This window comes from Myotis myotis, unplaced genomic scaffold (assembly GCF_014108235.1).
Source record: "Myotis myotis isolate mMyoMyo1 unplaced genomic scaffold, mMyoMyo1.p scaffold_m19_p_3, whole genome shotgun sequence".
Taxonomy (NCBI): domain Eukaryota; kingdom Metazoa; phylum Chordata; class Mammalia; order Chiroptera; family Vespertilionidae; genus Myotis; species Myotis myotis.
In genome coordinates, this window is record NW_023416335.1 from 26488991 (window position 1) to 26509246 (window position 20256).

Here is a 20256-nt window from a genome sequence, read left to right on the forward strand (position 1 = left end):
TTGGACCGGTGGTGGTCAGGGCTGCAGGGAGACAAGTTAGGAAGTTGTAATGATTTAGAGCAGAAGCGGTGAGGACTTGAGCCAGAGATTGTCTGTAGGAATAAGGGGGAGGAGGAGAGGGAGGGGGGAAGACTTTTAGGGAACTCTTCAGAAAGGGAGAATAAAGGAAAGAAAGGACTCAGCAGTTTCTGGCTTGGGCATCTGAGCAGATGGTGAGATTATTCAGCAAAAACAGAGAAGATAGAGGGGAGAAGAGATTTGTGCGGGAAGACTATGCGGTAGTGACGAGGGGGAAATAGAAGGGTCCTGTGGTTAGTTGGAAATAGAGATCGGGAGCTCAGAAAAGACGTCTCGGGAAATGTCTGATTACTTTGAAATGTAGTGGAAACCGTGGCCATCGGTGGGTTTCATCACGCAGTCAATAAACCCAGTGATTTCTCTTGGCGAGAGCGGTCGTGCGCAAGATGTTGGGGGTTTGATGGTGAGCGAGCCAGACGTGGGTTTGGTGTTCTGACCCGTGTCTGGCTAGCAGGGGAGATAAGCACTAAGCATGCAACTATTTTATTACAGTTGGGATAAGTGCTAGGGAGTAGCACAGGTTCCAGGAACCCTTGTGGTGGGGTGGGTGAGTGGTGTCCCATGCCAAGGCAAGGAAGGCTTAGCCAGAGTGTGAGCCGAGCTCTCGGAAATGAGGGGGATGCCAGGCACAGCCAGAGGTGAGCAGTACTCCCGGTGGAAAGAACAGAATAGGTGGTAGGAGGTCGGCCTGGCGACAGCACAAGGAGCCAAGGGAAAGTGGCACAGCAGGAGGCTTGTAAGGGGCCTGGAACCAGACTGTGCCGTCTTCTAGGGCAGAAAGAAAACGTTAGTCTCCGTCCTAATGGTACCGGAGGCCAGTGGGAAGGTTCCCAGCAGGAGAGAACTAGTCCTGGAGGAATGTGTAGGGGAAAGAGTGGAGGCCTGAGACAGAACTTCAGATTGGGAAGGTGGGCCAAGAAGGAGCCGATGACGGTCATGTCAGAGGAACGGGGAGACGAAAGAGAGTGGTCACAGAAACCAAGAGGGGGGCGGTCAGCGGTGCGGCCAGGAGGCACTTGCTGACGTGGGCAGGATGTGGCCCCCTCAGCAGGCAGAGACCACTCTCTCCAGCGCTTCAGGGGAAGGAAGGCTTAACTTGCAGAAGAGCACGGTGCAACCACTGCCGAGGCTGGAGATCCAGGAGTGTGAAACACTGAATTTACCACCACCCCCAGCCTGAAACAAAGTCCAAGTGACCAAGTTTATGTCATTAATTTGATTATTATGGTTGCCCTGGCAGCCCTAGTAAGTTGACCCTAAGAGAAAATTCGTTGTATTAGGTGGAAGGGCATTCATTGTAAGAATAACTTGTGTGTGTTTTTTTTCGTTTTATGTGTGGTTAAGTCTTGATGCCCAGATTATGTAAATGATTTTTTCACAGGGTCATAGTTAAAATATTTGAGACTTTTTCTATAGGTTAGGGATTTTATTTGCTGTTTCTACTGGATTATCCAGGTTTTTAATTTCAAGAATTGTGTACATTTAATATTCTAAAACAATGAAACATAGAAAATGTCCCTCTCCCCCCTTAAAAGCTACATTAATTTAATTCTCTTGACAGGGTAAGCTCTGGTCCTGCCAATTTATGGATTTAGTGCTGTTTAAATAGACCAGAGCTTTCTTCTTTCCCCTATAATGAATTCGTTTATGAGGCTTTTTCTTCTAGACAGCTTTATGCCAGTTCCCTTTTTTACAAATTGCAACTTGCAGTTTGCAAATTTAGCATACAATCTTTAGACTTAGCTTAATGATTTTTGTTTTTAATTGCTATTATTTTGTGGAGAAACTTGTAATGGGTAACATCAAATTGTTACAACTTTAATGATAGTTCCCTTGCTTTTCATTCTAGCCAGAGACTTATGGGCTATACTTAGGCCCATGGCTACTGTTGCCCATTAAGAACTAGCACCTTCATAGCACTTAGAGGTTCAAGGTTGTGGGATCTGTCTTATGACATAGCAGTCACTTGGAATAGATGGAAGAGGGATCTATTTATTTCTCTTAACTGCAGGTCTACCCATTTTTTAATTTATAGTAACAGTTCAGACCACTTTGTGGGCCTGGGTCCATATACTCCTGCACCTCTTCCAGGGTTTTCAGGAAGCATTCTCCTTTACACGTTGATAGAATTTTTTGTCACATATTAGGAAAGGCTTCAAGAGCAGATTATCAAGAAAAGTGCCTTGAGATCAGGCATCACCATATCTTCCAGCTGTCTGTCAACACTTGGTATGGGTCTACCAATTATATAAACTGGTTAAATAATTAAGTTACCTGACAGTATGCTACTCTGTTGATTAATCTAGAAGGTTCCAAGGGTACGATTGGGAATTTTCTTTTGAGGTGGGATCTATATAACATAAAATTAACTATTAAACAGTAAGGAGTTTTAGTTGCATTTAGTACTGTTTAGTACAATCACAACGTTGTACTACTACCACCAGCTCTGTATATTTCCAAACATTTTCATCACCCCCAAGAAAATCCCACATTCATTAACACTCACTCCCCGTTCCCCTCACTCCAGCCCCTAGCAGTCACCAGTCTGCTTCATTCAATCTCTGTGGACTTGTCTCTTCTGGATATTTCATAAAAATGGAATTATTCATTATGTGACCTTTTGTGACTGACTTCTTTCACTCAGCATATTTGCGAGGTTCATCCACATCGTAACATCAGTACTTTATTTCTTTTTATGACTGTGCTTCATTGTGTGTATATACTGAATTTTGCAACCATGACAAAATTTTTAAATCCAGCATTGATGGCAATTTCCATAATAAATATATCATGGTTATTTTTAATGGTGTGCCATTTTGAGATTGAACATCTGTTTCTATCTTAAGCTTTCTGAGGTAACGCTTGGCTTTGCCCACCCTCCCTTGGGGAGACGATCATAAAAAGATGCTAGCTTTATTTTTATCAGCTCACTATCAGAACTTATGGGATCTGCCCTAATTTAGATGAATTTGATTTTACCAAAGAATATACCTGGAACTCTTTTTTCTAGTTCTTTCCAAAGGCTCAATTTCAGGAAATAATGTATAGAATACATATTCCATGTATTAAACCTAAAATATAGGTCAAGATTGTAAACTACAGACCATAGGCTAGCTGCCTGTTTTTGTAAATATAATTTTTTTTAATCCTCACCTGAGGATTTATATTGATTTGAGAGAGAAAGGAAGGGAGAAAGAGAGAAAGGAAACATCGATTGGTTGCCTCTTTTATACACTCTGACCAGGAATCCAACTCGCAACTTTTTGGTGTAGGGGGTGATGCTCCAACCAACCGAGCAATCCGGCCTTGGCTGCAAATAAAGTTTTATTGGTGCACAGCATGTGCACTCATTTGCATGTTGTAAAGGGCTGCTTTCACTGCAATGGAAAAGTTGAGTAGCTGCAATAGAGACCAATCAGCTCCTGATCTTGCTCATCAGTTGTTTGTTTGTTTTTTTAAAGTGCATTTATCTGCATTTTAAAAAATTCATTTCAGAGAGAGAAAAGGAGAAGGAGAGATAGAAACATCAATGATGAGAGAGAATTGAGAGTCATTGATCAGCTGCCTCCTGCACACCCCCTAGTGGGGATTGAGTCTGAAACCCAGGAATCAAACCCTGACCAGGAATCAAACCATGACCTCCTGGTTCATGGGTTAACACTCTACCACTGTCACACTAACCAGGCATCAGTTTTTAAACGGAGTTCCACCTTCCCCTATCCTCTGAGGAACCAATAGATGGGCTTAAGTGTTCTGTGACAACCCTGAGATTATATGCAAAACTGCATGCACATGTGTGTACCACATGTACCACATATGTGTTCCTGGAGAAAGTTCTGTGACTTTCATCAGATTCCAGATGGGACCAAACACCCAAAATGATCAACATTGTTCTTAGTAGCCAAATCGTTAATTTTCTGTGTTACCCTAGATCAGTTCTCAAACGTTTTAGTCCCACGGCCCCTATACGCTTTGAAAAATTATTGGGACCCCAAAGAGCTTTTGTTTATGTGGGTAGTAGCCATTGGTATGTTCCATATTAGAAATGGAAATGGAAAGTTTAAAAATGTTTATATACTTAGTAATAATAAGCCCATATGTGTTTGCATTGCATTACCTTTTTGCAAGTTATCTTTAATGTCCAGCTTAATAAAAGATAGGTTCTCAAGTGTTCTGCATTCACCCTGTTGTGATAGCACAAGCTGTGCAGCCTCTGGAAGCCTCTAGAGTGCACCAATGAGAGTGAGAAGGGCGGAGAGTGGCTTGGAATCATTGTGGAGATAGTTGTGTCATCATGGATCCCTGGGGTCCTCAGACCATACCCGGAGAGCAGTGTACTGGACTGCACTGTCTGTGCTCCTGCTGAATTATATATGCTGTGCTCTTTTGGCTTCAGCATGCGCGGAGGGGTGCCTTAAGAACAGCTCTGGAAGCTTGCCCTGCTGTTTGTTGTTGGCATCTTGGTGAGGAGTTGGTCTGGTACGAAGGGGACATTGCGCACTGCCCTTTCATGAGCAGCCACAGGGGACGCTTCCTTTGGGTTTCAGTGCCAGGAGGAGCTGTGTCTCTTCTGGGCCACTGGTAGGTTTTTTAATCTTATAAAAACAGATTTTCCAACTAGTCCTATTTCCTTCTCTGCTTTGGCAACTGGGAAGCTTGGAGCTTAATTTTCAGCTCTTGTATGTGGTGTGCATGTCTGTATCGTGTCCTTGGCTTTCTCATTTTCCTTTTCCCCTCCTCTCGGTTTCTTCATCTATAGCTTGTTTTCCATTTACAGATGTTTGTAAGTTACATTTTATTTTGTGTTTCTTTAAGCTGTCTCATCTTTTTAAAAACAAGATTGAGTTTATATTCTCAATTAAGTAAAAATGTCCCCCTTATGTGTAAAGTATTAGCATCTTAGATTGAGTCCATTTTGATTTACAGAAATTAGTGAATCACTTTTATTCCTAGTATCATTTTAATCAAGTTATCTTAGATAAATGGAAACTTTACCATCCTATATCTGGAAGTATTAAGATGTTATTTTGTTTCATTATATACTATATATAGTACAGTTACTTGGCAGTTTTGCTATTTACTGCCTCACAGCCTCTGCCCTATTTTTCTATTTTATTTCTGTCTCATGTACACAGACATTCTTGCTATTAGTATCATATTCAATTAGTCGTAACGAGCTTTTTGTGCCTGCATTTGGAACTCTTGTAAATTTTTTTCACGCTATGCTTAATTGTGTGTGTATGTTTTGATCAATGTGGTTCTGCCGATTTTAAAATGGAAAAAACTTAAAAAAAAAAAAAAAAGATGTTTTCAAACTGGGAATCCCTCCTCCCGTTCATTAGAGCCTGAAATTAATTGTAGCCAAAGCGAACAGTTGGGTGGCAGTGATATGGTCAGGCCCTGGGTCGCGTACTCAGCCTCATTTTATCAGGGGCCTCATGTATTATAAAGAGGGATTTACTGAGACAGGGAAAAATAAGGTGCTCATGCAAATTGAAGTGGGTAGAGATCAGAATGTAAATTTTGTAGAAAATATTGATTCTCATCATGTTTTGAAGATTAGACTTTGCATATCTGTTGCTATATAGATGCTGTCGTTTCAATTTTCAGAAGACTGTGCAGTCTTTTTAACTGATGAAGAACAAGCCTTTGTCTTCCTGTAATTCTGAAGTGAAGTTGAGTCACCCAACAAGAAAAATAAAAACTAAGTCCAGTTAAAATATAGGCATTAGGAATAGAATGCTGAAACAAACCTCTGGATTGGCTTCATTGGCTTTCCTGCTTCTTTTGCATCCCAAAGCATAAGCTTAAATCATCTCAGAAGGACAAGGTCCGCCAGTTTATGGCATTTACTCAGGCTGGCGAAAGAACTGCCATCTACTGCTTAACACAGAATGAGTGGAAACTAGACGTGGCCACCGACAACTTCTTCCAAAACCCGGACTCGTTCCACAAGGAATCCATGAAAAACACAGTGGACAAGAAGAGGCTGGAGCAGCTGTATAACAGGTACAAAGGTAAGGGGTGACGGTGACAACGGGCAGACAGTAAAGAACTTGCTTCCATTCGAGGGAGCAGACCAGTGTTGTTTCTTGAATTTCTGGTGCTGTGTTCAAAAGACCTTCATGCTGTTCCTACTCTTCCTGACACCCAGCTGCAAAATCCAGTTTAAATGGAATTGTGACTATTAATCGATGTAGATTATGGGTGGGATGAGAAGAGAGCAGTCTAAAGACTGATTGGCAGTCAGCTCTCCCTACTGGGATCACTAGTGGCAGGGGATCCATTAATAGTATAGTATCGTGGCCAGGTGGTTACACCTGTGAATATAGTGTTTTTCCCCAAGCAGTTCCATCTAGGCTGAATACTGGTAGTGAGAAAGTTGTTTAAAAACAGTACCAAGAATGCCAGGCCAGTCATGGCTCAGTGGTTGAGTGTCGACCTATGAACCAGGAGGTCACAGTTCAATTCGTCAGGACACATGCCTGGGTTGTGGACTCGATCCCCAGTGGGGGATGTGCAGGAGGCAGCCAATGAATGATTCTCTCTCATTGATGTTTCTATCTCTTTCCTCTTCCCTTCCTCTCTGAAATAAATGAAAATATATAATAAAATGAATAAATAAATAAATAACAGTACCAAATCATAAGAATAGTTCCGATGTGTCAGGAAAAGTCATCCATCTCTTAACACAGTGTAGTAGTGTTGTAATACTGAAACAACTTCAGTTATTGCATGAGCTTGGGAACAGTTGTTATTTTTATTGAAATCAACACCAAGAATGGAGCTTTCCATATCAAAATACAGCCATACTGCGCTCTGGCCCGTTTGGTTCAGTGGTCAGAGAGTAGGCCCGCATTCAAGGGGCCCAGATTCCATTCCAGTCAAGGGTGCATACTTCGGTTGTGGGCTCGATCCCTGGCTCCAGTTGGGGTGCGTGCTGGAGGCAACCAATCGATGTGTCTCTCTCACATAGATGTTTCACCCCTCTCTTTCACGCTCTCTAAAAATCAATGGAAAAAATATCCTCAGATGAGGATTAACAACAACAACAAAAATACAGTCATACTGCATAAATAAGTCTGCATAAAAAAAAGTCTATATGTTGAATATATACAGATTCAAATCACTCGGCAGGCTTTTAGATTTCATAGAAATATCAAATCTGTGCTGTGATGGGAGAGGCAGCAAGATTCAAGAGTTTATTGAGGGGTTTTTTTTCTTCTAGTAGTTTCTAAGGCAAATCCTTTTATTTCCCAAACGTAAAACAAAACAAAACAAAACAAAACAAAAAACACTAATTTAAACAAGTATTAACTCAAACAGTATAACTTCTATGGCTTTAAATTCTTGTTTATTATTTTCATGTTTTACTTTTGAGAATACTGTGTGTATATTTTAATCTGTCTAGATCTGAAGAATGGATTGAGAATTGCATTTTTAAAAATATCTTGGCTCAGAAACATATTCTGTGGCTAAAAGAAGATTTGTACTTGTAGTTCTTAAAAAAAATGAACATTATTTTAAATTAAGCTTTAGTGTGCTTTAATTTTTTGGCTGTTAATTGTTGAGCTAATTTTGTAAGTTAGATGCTGTGCAGATTTTAAAAATTATTCAAATATGTGCAGCTGCCTTTGAAAAAAATACAGTTATATAAGTGAAAATTGTCATTTTTCTATAGTTTAAACTTCATCCCTTCATTTAATATTATCCATGTAATTTTAATTATTTAAAGTAGATATATGGTATATTCATGTGGGGTTCTAAAAATAAATATACAGTATTGTTCAAGGACAAATATAATGTTGGTTATGCATTAATATATACAAATGAATAAGTGCTTCTAAAGTTACTTTAAAATATACAATATTATTGTATATGAAATTTATTAAGATTGCTTATTAGGTGAGAGCATTGTAGACCAGTTTTTCTGTTATCCTTAAAATCTATAATGTTAGGAGCATAGAATTGAAAGAAAGACAAGTGAGAATGTTTTACAGAACCTTTGTCCTGTAAACCCACGACAGCAGTTATTTCATCACTAATACTTTTGAAATAGTATTAATAGAATAGAGGTGGAAGGATATTTTTGGTTTCATTCATTTAATCATCAGTTTTTCTTTTATATATTTAAAATGTAATAGATAGTACTTAAGTGACCAAAATTAAATCTTGTATGACAGAAGTTTATCACACTTAATCTTTATTTAAGTAAAGGAGCTACAAGTTTTCTGTTTCCACCTTCTCAACCAGGGGTGGGGAATGTCCAGCCCGAAATCATTTGGCCTGGCACTGCCAAGGCATTAGGGGTGAGTTAATTAAATGTTTGACCAAATAGAGCAGGCTAATTTTTAAGTTGATAATTTTGTATGGCCCATGAATGATATAAATATCCAAATGGCCCTTGGCAGAAAAAGTTTCCCTATCCCTGTTCTAACAGAATTAACACATACATTATCCTATACTAGAGGCCCCGTGCATGAAATTTTTGCACGGGGGGGGGGGGGGGGGGGTTGTCCCTCAGCCCGGCCTGCACCCTCTCCAATCTGGGACCCTTCGGGGGATGTCCAACTGTTGGTTTAGGCCCAATCCCACAGGAAGTCACAGGGATCGGGCCTAAACAGGCAGTTGGACATCCCTCTCACAATCCGGGACTACTGGCTCCCAACCACTCGCCTGCCTGCCTGCCTGATTGCCCCTAACTGCTTCTGCCTGCCAGCCTGATCACCCCCTAACCACTCCCCTCCCAGTCTAACTGCTCCCCTGCCGGCCTGATCACCCCAACTGCCCTCCCCTGCTGGCCCGGTCACCCCTAACTGCCCTCCCCTGCCGGCCCGGTCGCCCCTAACTGCCCTCCCCTGACAGCCCGATTGCTCCCAACTGCCCTCCCCTGCCGGCCTGGTCGCCCCTAACTGCCCTCCCCTGCCGGCCTTGTCACCCCTAATTGCCCTCCCCTGTAGGCCTGGTCGCCCCCAACTGCCCTCCCCTGCCGGCCCGTTCTCCCCTAACTGCCTTCCCCTGCAGGCCTGGTCGCCCCCAACTGCCTTCCCCTGCTGGCCTGATTGCCCACAACTGCCCTCTCCTGCCAGCCATCTTGTGGCATCCATCTTGTGACCACATGGGGGTGGCCATCTTTGACCACATGGGGGTGCCCATCTTGTGGGAGGGTGTGATGGTCAATTTGCATATTACCTATTTATTATCCTATCTAATAAAAGAGAAACATGGTAATTGGCACACGACCGCTACTCTTCCCATTGGCTAATCAGGGCGATATGCAAATTAACTGCCAGCCAAGATGGCGGCCGGCAGCCAGGCAGCTGGAAGTGAACATGAGGCTTGCTTGCTTCAGTGACGGAGGACTCCAACGTTCCCCGCCTGCCTTGCCGGCCTCTGAGCTTGCAGTTTGAAACATTGTAACAAATATAGAAGCTAAACAAAACCCCAGAAACCTGCTTTCACCTAGCCGGGATCTCAGAGCTAGAGTTATACATTGTTTCGATTATAGAACCCAAACAAACCAGATACCTGCTTTCAGCAGCAGAGGCCTCAGAGCTGGAGTCAGAGCTAAAGCTGGCCCAGAATAAAAAAAAAAGAAAAAAAGGAGCAGTTGGGAGCTTCAGTCACCCGCCAGCCTGAAAACAGCCCTCAGCCCCTCACCCAGACTGGCCAGGCACCCCAGTGGGGACCCCCACCCTGAAGGGTGTGTGACCAGCTGCAAACAGCCATCATCCCCTCACCCAGGCTGGCCAGGCACCCCAGTGGGGACCCCCACCCTGATCCAGGACACCCTTCAGAGCAAACCAGCCGGCCCCCACCCATGCACCAGGCCTCTATCCTATATAGTAAAAGTGTAATATGCCTCCCAGCACCGGGATCAGCGGAGCCGCGAGGCCTCCCAGCACTGGGATTAGCGGAGCTGAGAGGCCTCCTGGCACCGGGATCAGTGTTACAGGGGCAGCGCCCAAACCCCCTAATCGCCCTGTGGCTCTGTGTGTGACAGGGGGAGGGGCCACAACCTCCCTATCGGCCCTGCTCTGTTCGTGACAGGGGAAAGCGCCCCAACCCCCTGATCAGCCCTGCTCTGTGCCAGATACAGGGGAGTTCCCCAAACCCCTGATCGCCCTGCGGCTCTGTGTGTGACAGGGTGCGGCACCCCAACCCCCACGGGCCCTGCTCTGTGTGTGACGGGGTAGAGCCATAACCTCCCCATCGGCCCTGCCCTGAGTGTGACAGTGGCGGCGCCTCAACCCCCTGATCGGCCCTGCTCTGTGGGTGATAGAGGGCGGTGCCCCAACCCCCTGATCCGCCCTGCTCTGTGTGTGACGGGGGGAGCTCCCCGACCCCCTGATGGGCCCTGCTCTGTGTGTGACAGGGTACGGAGCCCCTACCCCCTGATTGGCCCTGCTCTGTGTGTGACGGGGTGGCGCTGCAACCTCCCCATCGACCCTGCCTTGAGTGTGACAGGGGCCGGTGCCCCAACCCCCCAATTGGCCCTACCCTGAGCATGATTGAGGGTGGCATCGCAACCTCCCGATCCGTCCTGATCTCTGCATGACACGGGGTGGCGCCCCAACTCCCCAATAGGCCCTGCTCTGAGCCCGACCAGGGGCTGCACCTAGGGATTGGGCCTGCCCTCTGCCACCCGGGAGCAGGCCTAAGCCAGCAGGTCGTTATCTCCCGAGGGTTCCCAGACTGCAAGAGGGCACAGGTCGGGCTGAGGGACCCCTCTCTCCCCACCGAGTGCACAAATTTTTGTGCACCGGGCCTCTAGTATAGGATAATAAATGCCTAATATGCTAAGTGTCCTGTTGTCCAATCGTTCAACCAATCAAAGAGTAATATGCTAATGATATGCTAAGGCCACTCAACTGCTTGCTATGGTGTGCACTGACCACCAGGGGGCAGATGTTCCAACTGGTAGGTTAGCTTGCTGCTGGGGTCCAGCCGATTGGGACTGAGCAAGATGGGCCAGACATGCCCTGGAGCCCTCCCGTAGTTCCTCCTTGGCTGGCCAACCTCCTGCGTCCCTCCCTGGCCCCAGTTGTGCACCAGTGGGGTTCCTCAGCCTGGGCTGTGCGCTCTTGCAATCTGGGAACCCTTGGTGGATGTCAGAGAGCCAGTTTCAGCCCGATGGTGGAACAACCGGTCACTATGATGCACACTGACCACCAAAGGGCAGATGCTCAACGCAGGAGCTGCTGCCTGGTGGTCAGTGCACTTCCACTGGGGGAATGCCGCTCAGCCAGGAGCCAAGCTTACGGATGGTGAATGCAGCGGCAGTGGTGGGAGCCTCTCCCTCCTCTGCGGCAGCGCTAAGGATGTCTGACTGCTGGCCGTCGGCCATCCCCTGAGAGCTCCCAGCGAGAGGGCACAGGTCTCTGAGTGCACAAATTTCATGCACTGGGCCTCTAGTGATAATATATTATGATACACACAGTCTGTCAAATTACTAGATCTAGTTTGATGAGATCTTGCTGGGATTCTTCTTTTAATAGATTTTACTTTTTGAATTTCTGATAGGGAAATACTAAGTTTCTTAATTTTATTTATAAGCCAGAAGTGAAGGGTGGGGGAAACTTGAATTTCTAAACTGTTAATGTGGATGCATAAACTAAATGATTTTGATAATAGGTATTGTATAGTAGCATTAGAACTATAGCAAATGAAATCACTTTTAAAAGAAAAACGGCAATCTTTAGGTGGGGTTGTGATAAAAACTTAAAATACTATGAATACCAATGCAGTATTTTTGTAACAATTTGCCATTGGGCAAACTAAAATTTTGTAAACTTGAATTTTATTCTATTTTAGGGAAATTACATTTTTTGTTAATGATGAAATCTTCTAAAAGAAGTTTCAATGATTTTTTTTTTCACTAACGCCCAGAAACCTAGACTTTAAAAATAGGAGTACTTGCTGGATAAATTATTATTTGTTGCTATCTTTCTCATAGAGTAGACAATTACAGTCTGCTGATGTATTTGAAACAAGCTTTCTAGAACTATGTAGTAGATGTATGATTCTAACATTTCAGTAGTACTTTCCAAAATATAACTTTTCTCCTTAATTTTAACTATAGACCCACAAGATGAAAATAAAATTGGAATTGATGGGATTCAACAGTTTTGTGATGATTTAAGCCTAGATCCTGCCAGTATCAGCGTTTTGGTTATAGCATGGAAATTCAGGGCAGCAACTCAATGTGAATTTAGCAAAAAGGAATTTGTAGATGGCATGACCGAGCTTGGGTAAGTAAATTGATCTCAGTTTAAATTTTTCATAAAGGAAGATACTTTCAACATTAATTCTTTTTCAGTCTGTAAATATTAATTTCATATTAATTTATTTTATTTGTGTATCTTATAAATTTCTTATGCAGCTACACTATATTAAGCCTTTGGTTTCCCTTTACTAGTAAATTCCAATTTAAGTTTTATTTCATAATCTTTTCTCAGATTAATTCCTTTTGTAATTTATTTTCTACTTTTTAATTTTTTCCCCCAGTTTTAAATTGACAGTAAGCATCAGGGTGTTTTTGTTTGTTTGTTTTCAGCTCTTCGGCTTATTTCATAATACTGTGTACTGAATGTATAGTTTAGTGTGTTGCTATATTAAGCATTAATAAAATGTCGTTTTGATATTTGCTTGTAATATTTCTCTGTTCTACCTACAAGGTTGGGATTAAAGCTTCATTAATAGCTTAAGATGTTTTTCACTTGTCAGTTAAGTCCAAGAAGTAAATGAAAGCACATAACAAATGTCTTTTAATCATTAAACTTATCGAACTATTTCATGAGGTCGTGTAAAAGCCAACTTGCTTGACTTGCTGATATTCTGGTATTTCATTGTTGACAATTTAAACTAGCCTTTTTTAGCTGCTCAAGGAGCTTGAAAGCCTAAAGTAAACATGTTCTTAAGGCATGTGCTTCAGCATTCCAGGCCAGATGGGTGAATAGAGCATTCGTTTTTTTCCCACTAAACTGATGAAACTGTGATGTTTGTCAGCCTTGTCTGTTTAAATGATAAACTCTACAAAACTTTGATTTGTAGTGTTATCTTACCATAACCTGGTGGTTTTGTAAAACCAAAAAAACAAAAGAGAACATTGTGACAATGGTGTAATAGTGTATTTTTTCATGTTCTCTGCACTAGGAAAGCCTAGATGAATTACTAGTACTTTTAAAATGGAAAACAACCTACTAAGGAATTATTCCATGAGCATGATACTATACACTATCCTATCTGTTAAAAATCTCCCCGAAATGAGAGATTTGGAAATAAGTGCTTCTTATAGAAACACTTACTGGCATTTCTAAGACACTGTCTAGAAATATATTATACAAGTAAATGTTTTAAATTCTTGCCTGTTATCCTGTTAGGTGTCATAACTTTAAAAACATACTTTAAAGATTTTGAGTGTGAATCTTTGCAAAATGTGTTAGATATTTCATGCCCTCTTATATGGAGTATTCAAGAGTGTAATTTAAGATTACCAGTTAATGATAGTTAATGGTACTGCTGTCCACATTTCACAGGGAAGTTAAAGGTAAAAGCATTTTGTAAATATTAAAGTGCTATGTAGCAAGCAAAAGTATCATTCATGTGTTCAAAAAGTGTATTATAAAAACAATCTCATTGCTTTTAGGGATGCAGAGGACTGTTGGCTTCTAGTCTAAATAGCACTAAGCTTTGACATATACTTTGGCTTTTGTGTCTGCTCTGTTTTGTTGGGGTTTTTTTCACACGTTTTCCTGGCTGTTGACTGTTGACTGTGGCTAGAGTACCTGCCTTTAACAGTTCATCTTACATACTTTAATTGGGGGCTTGAGGATTCTTAAGTAGGCTGAGTAAACTTTATGAAATACCATGACATCTTTGTAAAATCAAAAAAAAATGACTGTGTTGCTCTATTTCTGGGTTCTCTATTATATTCCGTGGTCTGTTTGTCCTTCACCCAACACCACACCGTTTTGGTTTACCTCAAGCTTGAGTTTAACCAGACTACAGGGCACAAGGTCAGCAAACAAAAATTGATATTATTTCAAAACACTGAATGTAATAATGAAACAAAATAAAATGAATTTTTAAAAATATCATTTCCAGTAGCATCAAAAATACAAAACACCTAGGGTAAATCTAATTTAATATGTGTGCTGCCTCCATAGAGAAAACTCACTGAGAGATAGGAAACCTGAATAAATGGAGAAATATACCTCATTTATAGGTTGTAACACTTTCTGTTTGATCCCTAAATTTATCTGTACATTTAATATGATCTCTAATAAGTAGTAGGTTTATGTGTGTGTAATTTGACAAGCGGATTTTAAATGTATATGAATATGCACGGTCAAGAGTAGCCAACAATTCTTAAAGAAAAAAAGAACAAGGTGAGAAGATTTGCTCTACCAGCTAGTCAGGACTTCAAACTATAATAACTAAGACTATATTGAGTACCATAATAGATAAATATACCAGTGGAACAGAATGGAGGGCCCAGAAACAAATCCATGTATACAGGTACATTGGATTATGGCAAAGGCAGCACTTTAGGAAAGTGGAGAAAGAACATCTTTTCAGTAAATGGTCCTGGGAGAATTGGCATATGGGAAAAAATTCATCTGATCCCTACCTCACACCACACATAAAATTTTAATGGAATGTTATATGACAATGGAAATGAACCAACAATCCAAGTGAATTGTAGATCTCCATTTGAAAGGCTAATGGCAGAATCCTCTAGAAAATAATGTAGGAGAATATCTTTATGATTATTCAGTTGGGAAAGTTTTAAAATATCACCAAGAAAACACTATAAAGAAAATGGATAAAGTGTACTATACTAAAAATAACAGCTCATCAAGACACATCATCAAGGAAGTGGAAAGGCAGCCCATATTTTGAAGTACTTTGAAAATACTTTACTGACAAAGGCTTGTATTTCTGATATATAAAAATCTCCTATAAAACAATAAGAAAAGGATAACCTAATTGAAAATGGGCAACAGACTTGAACAGGCACTTCACAAAAGAGAATTTCCAAATGATCAGTGAAAAATACAAGAATGTGCTCAATCTCATTCATTGGGGAAGTGCAAATTAAAACTGCAATGAAATAGAACCTCACAACCCACTCTTTAGAGTGGCTAAAATAAGACAGTCATAAATATTAGTGAAAATGTGAGGCAACAGGAACTCTAGTGTACTGCTGGTGGAGTGTGAAATGGGATGGTCACGTTGGAAAACTGTTTGACATTACTTAATAAACTGAAGGTGCACAGACCCTGTGAACCCAGCTGTTCTACTCTTGGGTGTGTCTACCATAACACATGCATATGTGTGCCAGGACACATGTACAGAACATTTTAAACATTCTTTGTAACCAGAAAACTAGAAGCAGCCAAAATATTTATCATCAGTAGAATATATAAATTATAAAATAGGAATTTAATGGAATGCTATATGACAATGGAAATGAACCAACCCCAGCCACACTGTCAGCATAAATGAGCCTCACAAACATAATGTTGGCACAGAAAGCCAAAGACAAAATAATACTTACCATGAGTTCCCATTTAAGAAGTTCAGAAGCAGGGATAACTAACACACTGCCAAGGATTGCTTGTTGGAGTGATAGAGGCATAAAGAAGAGCGAGGAAGTGGCCACGTGGAGGAAAGGGGTTGTAATGGGGAAGGGCACACAGCCACACCCCAGGTGCTGCTGCCTGCTGGTTCTCCATTGGCTGGGGGCGGGGCTGGGGGCTGTCCGCAGCACCCATGACAGCCCTTAAAGCTGTGCATTTGTGCCTCTGAGTGTATTTATTCATGGACTTGCTGGTCTGAATAGTTCCGGCCTCTCCAGGACTTGCTCAATTGTCTTTCCTCAGCCCCGCTCTACTTGGGTGTGTGGATAAATGAAGTGTTGCTTTTGTTCTCTTCCTTGCTGTGCAATCAAGATAAAAACGAGAAATTTTATGTTTTGCTATTCTAGATTCTGCTTTAAAGGCTTTTTAATAGCTTAAAGATTATTGACTTTGGAAGACAAATTCAATTTTAAAACAATTGAGTTGCGTTTCGTTATACTTGGATATTTTAAATCTAACCCACTGTAGTGAAGAAACCCCTCGATACAGTAGCTAAAGTACCACAGGTTTATTTTCCTTATGTAGGGACAGTATAGTGGTAACAGTGGTACGGGCTGGGAGAAAGTGGGTTTGTCACTCTGTCATCTCAGGGCTTTGGCCTCTGTGATTGAAGCTGCAGAGTTAAACCATGTTCCTGTTCCAGTTTACACAGAGGAGGGCAAGCAATTTTGTATTTTTTCTTTTAATGACAGCTTTATTAAGACATCATTCACATGCCGTACAATTCACCCATTTACAGTGGTTTTGGTGTATTCAAAGCGCTGTGCAGTCATCACCACAATGAGTTTTAGAGCATTTCAAGGCTTTTTAAGGCTTTTTAGCTAGAGAAAGAGGCCCATGAGAATTCCACCTACCCACCCCGCTTTGACCAAGCCCCAGGCGGCACCACATCACAGTGAGGCTGAGAACTGCTGGGGATTGGGGAGACCTGTCTCCTCCCCTTAACAAAGCGCTCTCGTTCTCTCTTTCTCCTTTCTCTCTCTCTCTCTCTCTCTCTCTCTCTCTCTCTCTCTCTCTCTCTCTCTTTCTCTCTCATCACAGGTGTGACAGCACAGAAAAACTGAAAGCTCTCCTACCAAGATTGGAGCAAGAGCTTAAGGACACAGTGAAGTTTAAGGATTTCTATCAGTTTACTTTTACCTTTGCTAAGAACCCTGGGCAAAAAGGTTTAGGTGAGTATAAAATCCAAATTAGTAAAAAGCCACATCTTGAGACTACGTGAACATGATCAACAAGATTTCAGTCCTGCCTGCTATCATGTTGTTGTCCCTCTTTGCGTTTTTTCCCCTTTCCATTGCTTTGTTCCATGTGCAGCTAGACCAGTTTGTAGTACCATATACTTGAATACCTCGACCGATATTACTCTCAAATTCTGGGTTTAATTTTTAAAATGTAAATGAATTTGCAAATGCTCTGTGTTCTCTCATATTGATATCTAATTGACTAATGAGTTACAGAGGTCAGTAATTAATGTCAACAGTGGGCATGTTTGTACTGGCCAAGTGTGTGATCCTGCCTATGGTGTTTCTAAGATTGCCAGGTAATATCAGTCTTGTCCCGGTCTGGAGATTTAAACTAATTTACTTGAAACCAATTCTGATGTGCATTGGATTGCTTTAGTACAGGCCCTCCTCGTTCTGTTATACTTCACAGATACTGTATTTTTAGTAACATTGAGGCAGGACCCTCCACCAGCAAAATGATTATGACTCTCTGAAGGCTCAGATGTTGATTAGCATTTTGTAGCAATAAAGTATTTTTAAACTAAGGTATGTACATTGTTTTGAGGAAGCATAATGCTATTGCACACTTAATAAACTATAGTATACTGTAAACGTAAATTTCATATGCACTAGAAAACCAAAAAATTTGTGTTACTCGCTTTTTTGTGATATTGGCTATATTGTGGTGGTCTGGAACCGAACCTGCAAAATCTTTCAGAGGTGTATGATTTTGTTATAACTTGTGTTATTACTGTGTATGGTACATTCGGAAATTTTTTAACTTAAAAGTTTAGTTTAATTTTTTGTTTATTTGAAGGTTTTATTCTGCTTATTTTCTTTCTTTCTTTCTTTTTCTTTGTTTGTTAATCCTTACCTGAGGATATGTGTCCCATTGATTTTTAGAGAGAGTGGAAGGGAGGGGGAGAGATCGAGAGAGAGAAACATTGATGTGAGAGAGACACACATCAATTGGTTGTTTCTGGTACTTGCCCGGCAGGGGCCAGGGATAGAACGTGCAACCAAGGTATGTGGCCTTGACCGGAATCAAACCCGGGACTCTTCGAGGGCTGAATCCAACTGAGCCAAACTGGCCAGGGCAATTCTGCTTATTTTCATTTGTTTGGCCCCTAAGTACTATATAGTTTATTTTTGTCTTTTCTCTTTATAAAAATAAATCTATATTGACCTGCATTTTGTTGCCTAATGTAACAGACTTATTTATGTCTCATTCATTAAAATCTCTTCTAAGTTTGGAAGGGAAAATTATATAGGGATTAAGCTGGTATATTAGAAAGTACATTTTTAAGAAAAGTTTTTATAAATAAAAGCATTATTATAAGATGACAAAAATTAGGTAGAAAAACAGAAAGGGACTAAAATTGATTGTAAGCATTTGGTCTCAGGTCCTGATTTTCACTCATGAATGTTTGCAGGTGTGTGTGTAGTAGACATTCTTACTCTGTCTGACGTTCTTTCCTTCTATCAACAGATACAGGGCAGGTGCAGATTGAGGCAGCAGGCACTTCGGTGTTAGATCAGGGAGATGGGCAGGAAGGGGTACTAAGGACTGTGCCTCAGAGCAGGAAGGGGCACTAAGGACTGTGCCTCAGAGCAGGAAGGAGCACTAAGGACTGTGTCTGAGCAGGAAGGGACACTAAGGACTGTGCCTCAGAGCAGGAAGGGGCACTAAGGACTGTGCCTCAGAGCAGGAAGGAGCACTAAGGACTGTGTCTGAGCAGGAAGGGACACTAAGGACTGTGCCTCAGAGCAGGAAGGGGCACTAAGGACTGTGTCTCAGAGCAGGAAGGGTCACTAAGGACTGTGTCTCAGCAGGAAGGGGCACTAAGGACTGTGGCTCAGAGCAGGAAGGGGCACTAAGGACTGTGTCTCAGAGCAGGAAGGGGCACTAAGGACTGTGTCTCAGCAGGAAGGGGCACTAAAGACTGTGTCTCAGCAGGAAGGGGCACTAAGGACTGTGCCTCAGAGCAGGAAGGGGCACTAATGACTGTGCCTCAGAGCAGGAAGGGGCACTAAGGACTGTGTCTCAGCAGGAAGGGGCACTAAGGACTGTGTCTCAGCAGGAAGGGGCACTAAGGACTGTGCCTCAGAGCAGGAAGGGGCACTAAGGACTGTGCCTCAGAGCAGGAAGGGGCACTAAGGACTGTGCCTCAGAGCAGGAAGGGGCACTAAGGACTGTGTCTCAGAGCAGGAAGGGGCACTAAGGACTGTGTCTCAGAGCAGGAAGGGGCACTAAGGCCTGTGTCTCAGAGCAGGAAGGGGCACTAAGGACTGTGTCTCAGCCGGAAGGGGCACTAAGGACTGTGTCTCAACAGGAAGGGGCACTAAGGACTGTGTCTCAGCAGGAAGGGGCACTAAGGACTGTGTCTCAGAGCAGGAAGGGGCACTAAGGACTGTGCCTCAGAGCAGGAAGGGGCACTAAGGACTGTGCCTCAGAGCAGGAAGGGGCACTAAGGACTGTGTCTCAGCCGGAAGGGGCACTAAGGACTGTGTCTCAGCAGGAAGGGGCACTAAGGACTGTGCCTCAGAGCAGGAAGGGGCACTAAGGACTGTGCCTCAGAGCAGGAAGGGGCACTAAGGACTGTGTCTCAGCAGGAAGGGGCACTAAGGACTGTGCCTCAGAGCAGGAAGGGGCACTAAGGACTGTGTCTCAGCCGGAAGGGACACTAAGGACTGTGCCTCAGAGCAGGAAGGGGCACTAAGGACTGTGCCTCAGAGCAGGAAGGGGCACTAAGGACTGTGCCTCAGAGCAGGAAGGGGCACTAAGGACTGTGTCTCAGCAGGAAGGGGCACTAAGGAATGTGTCTCAGAGCAGGAAGGGGCACTAAGGACTGTGCCTCAGAGCAGGAAGGGGCACTAAGGACTGTGTCTCAGCAGGAAGGGGCACTAAGGACTGTGCCTCAGAGCAGGAAGGGGCACTAAGGACTGTGCCTCAGAGCAGGAAGGGGCACTAAGGACTGTGCCTCAGAGCAGGAAGGGGCACTAAGGACTGTGTCTCAGCAGGAAGGGGCACTAAGGACTGTGCCTCAGAGCAGGAAGGGGCACTAAGGACTGTGTCTCAGCAGGAAGGGGCACTAAGGACTGTGACTCAGAGCAGGAAGAGGCACTAAGGACTGTGTCTCAGCAGGAAGGGGCACTAAGGACTGTGTCTCAGCAGGAAGGGTCACTAAGGACTGTGCCTCAGAGCAGGAAGGGGCACTAAGGACTGTGCCTCAGAGCAGGAAGGGGCACTAAGGACTGTGCCTCAGAGCAGGAAGGGGCACTAAGGACTGTGTCTCAGCAGGAAGGGCCAC

General features: G+C 42.9%; 1 protein-coding gene across 1 annotated transcript in view; it reads left to right on the plus strand.

Moving 5' to 3' along the window:
• Positions 1–20256, plus strand: part of DCUN1D2 (defective in cullin neddylation 1 domain containing 2) — a 34166-nt gene that overhangs the window by 790 nt on the left and 13120 nt on the right. Inside the window, 3 exon segments of the mRNA XM_036297496.1 lie at positions 5879–6095; positions 12161–12329; positions 16764–16894. Coding sequence (XP_036153389.1) covers positions 5879–6095; positions 12161–12329; positions 16764–16894 — 517 coding nt within the window.